Source organism: Poecilia formosa, unplaced genomic scaffold, assembly GCF_000485575.1.
Source record: "Poecilia formosa unplaced genomic scaffold, Poecilia_formosa-5.1.2 Scaffold230, whole genome shotgun sequence".
In the NCBI taxonomy this organism is placed as follows: domain Eukaryota; kingdom Metazoa; phylum Chordata; class Actinopteri; order Cyprinodontiformes; family Poeciliidae; genus Poecilia; species Poecilia formosa.
Genome location: NW_006800169.1, coordinates 763,084 through 765,062, shown reverse-complemented (window position 1 = coordinate 765,062; position 1,979 = coordinate 763,084). Strand labels below are relative to the sequence as shown.

At 38.3% G+C, this 1,979-nt stretch overlaps 1 protein-coding gene across 1 annotated transcript in view; it reads right to left on the bottom strand.

Annotated features, from left to right (window-relative positions):
- wls (Wnt ligand secretion mediator) overlaps positions 1–1,979 on the bottom strand; it is a 17,181-nt gene that overhangs the window by 9,826 nt on the left and 5,376 nt on the right. Inside the window, 1 exon segment of the mRNA XM_007568751.2 lies at positions 1,245–1,517. Coding sequence (XP_007568813.1) covers positions 1,245–1,517 — 273 coding nt within the window.

The following is a 1,979-nucleotide window of genomic DNA, read 5'->3' as shown; positions in this document are numbered from 1 at the left end:
ATCTGGCAACGAGAGGCATCTGTGGACTTGGCTGAATCACTAATTTGTTTGTCGGTAGGCCAGCCTGTAAACAACTCAGACTCCCGACACATTCCCACTGAAGCTTGCCAACACAGACGGCCAGGAAATTATCTGCATGACTCGGCTGACGTTGTTTAGATGAGCTGCAACTCCAACAGAATGACACATTTTTACTAAATATTTTACAAAAACATTCCATTGGTTCCATTTCGTGGTTTGGATTCAAAAGTGTACAAAAAAAAACATCTAAACACATTCTTGATTTCTAGATTGCGAAAAGATTCAGATTTCAACAGTTTACCATTTTTAGACAATGAAACACAGTTAGAGGCTCTTTCCAGTATAAGCTCAGGATAAAAAACAGCTTTTTAGTCTTTTTACTTCAGCCTTCCACCAGAACAGGCTAGTTGCAGAGACATCCTCTGATACAGCTTAAGACAATGGAAGATGAGGTCAAAGGCAAACTCCACAAACTGGATCCACGTTAGGACTAAACTGTCAGACAGTAAAAAAAATTCCTCCGAATTCCTCTGGCATTTGCAAACAAAGGCTGAAAAAAACAGGAAAAAAATAATAAAAGGAACTGCAATGGAATTTATAACATGAGTGATTAGATTTGCCAAAGGGTAAATATTGCCAAGAGCTTTTTAGTCACAGAATATTTTCTTTCAGATTGTGAAACTGTAAAACAGTAAAGACAAAATGTTGACTGATTAAACCAGATATTCAAATGCACTGGAAAAAGTTTGCATCATTTGCTGTATGGTATTAAAATACAGCATACAGCAATACCATAACAAGCTAGTTGAAGGAAACCTAAAATGTTTTGCGCAGCATAACTGAGATACAATTATTCCACATACTAAGAAATATATGTAAACATCTAAATTTTAAGAAATCAAAAACACACACAAAAAAATCTCTTATTTTTGACATTAAACAAATTGACATAATTTGGGTAATCTCAACTGGTCAAGTTCAGTGTGATTTAATGTCAAGCAGTTAGAAGGAATAGTTGTTTATGTCACACAGTGTAAGCAGCTGGTTAACTCAATAAATGCAAAACAGATTTAGAGAAAAAAATTACACAAGAACTTCATGAAATTACTTCTAGGTAGAAGTTGATACCTTTTAATTCTAACCTTCAGTATCTTCCTCTCAGTCTAGTAAAACCTGATGCTGTGGCCCTTCCTAAAGTTTCCTAAAGCTGCTTTGGTTCTCACCGATCTGGTTGTACATCTTGAAAGCGATGTCAAACTGCAGGATGACCAGCATGAACTGGAACCAGGGGCTCATCTCGTTCTTGGACATGGGAATGTGCGCGGCAAACACGATGTTGTTAGCTTCGATCCTCTTAGCCATGGCCTCGTCAAACGTCTTGATCTTCTCACACTGGTCAACACCCCATGGCATGAACCACTTGGTCTCCTCTGGGTATTTGATTTTGTCCACACACTTTGTTGCCAGGTATTCCGCCGCTCTGGTGGGACTGGGAGCTGTGGGACAGATAGAAATGCTAGGATGAAGGTTACAATAAGTACTGCAGGAAAGCTTTACTCTGAAACCTCTACAGCCACACGATTTGAATGAAATTAGCAACTGAACAAGGTGAGTTCAAGTATTTTCTAAAACAACGTAAAGACAGTTCCTGCTCACTGAGGCAATAAGAGGTCAGTGAGGAAGGCGGCACCATGTTCTGCATTCAGATTCATGAGCTTCACACGAAGCTGATAGTTTCTACTCACATGACATCACTAAAACGTTGAGTTCCTGCTGAGAGAGCTCAAAGTACCATGATACTTTTTATTGAATTATCGTGGTAAGCTTATTCACGTGATATTTTAATTGTGTTTCTTATTTAATGGAAACAGTACAACATTAGCGGAATGCCAACAAAGTCTGGCAAACATTTGTAGTGGAAATGCAGCTGCTGTTTCCAATTTATTAAATTAGTCATT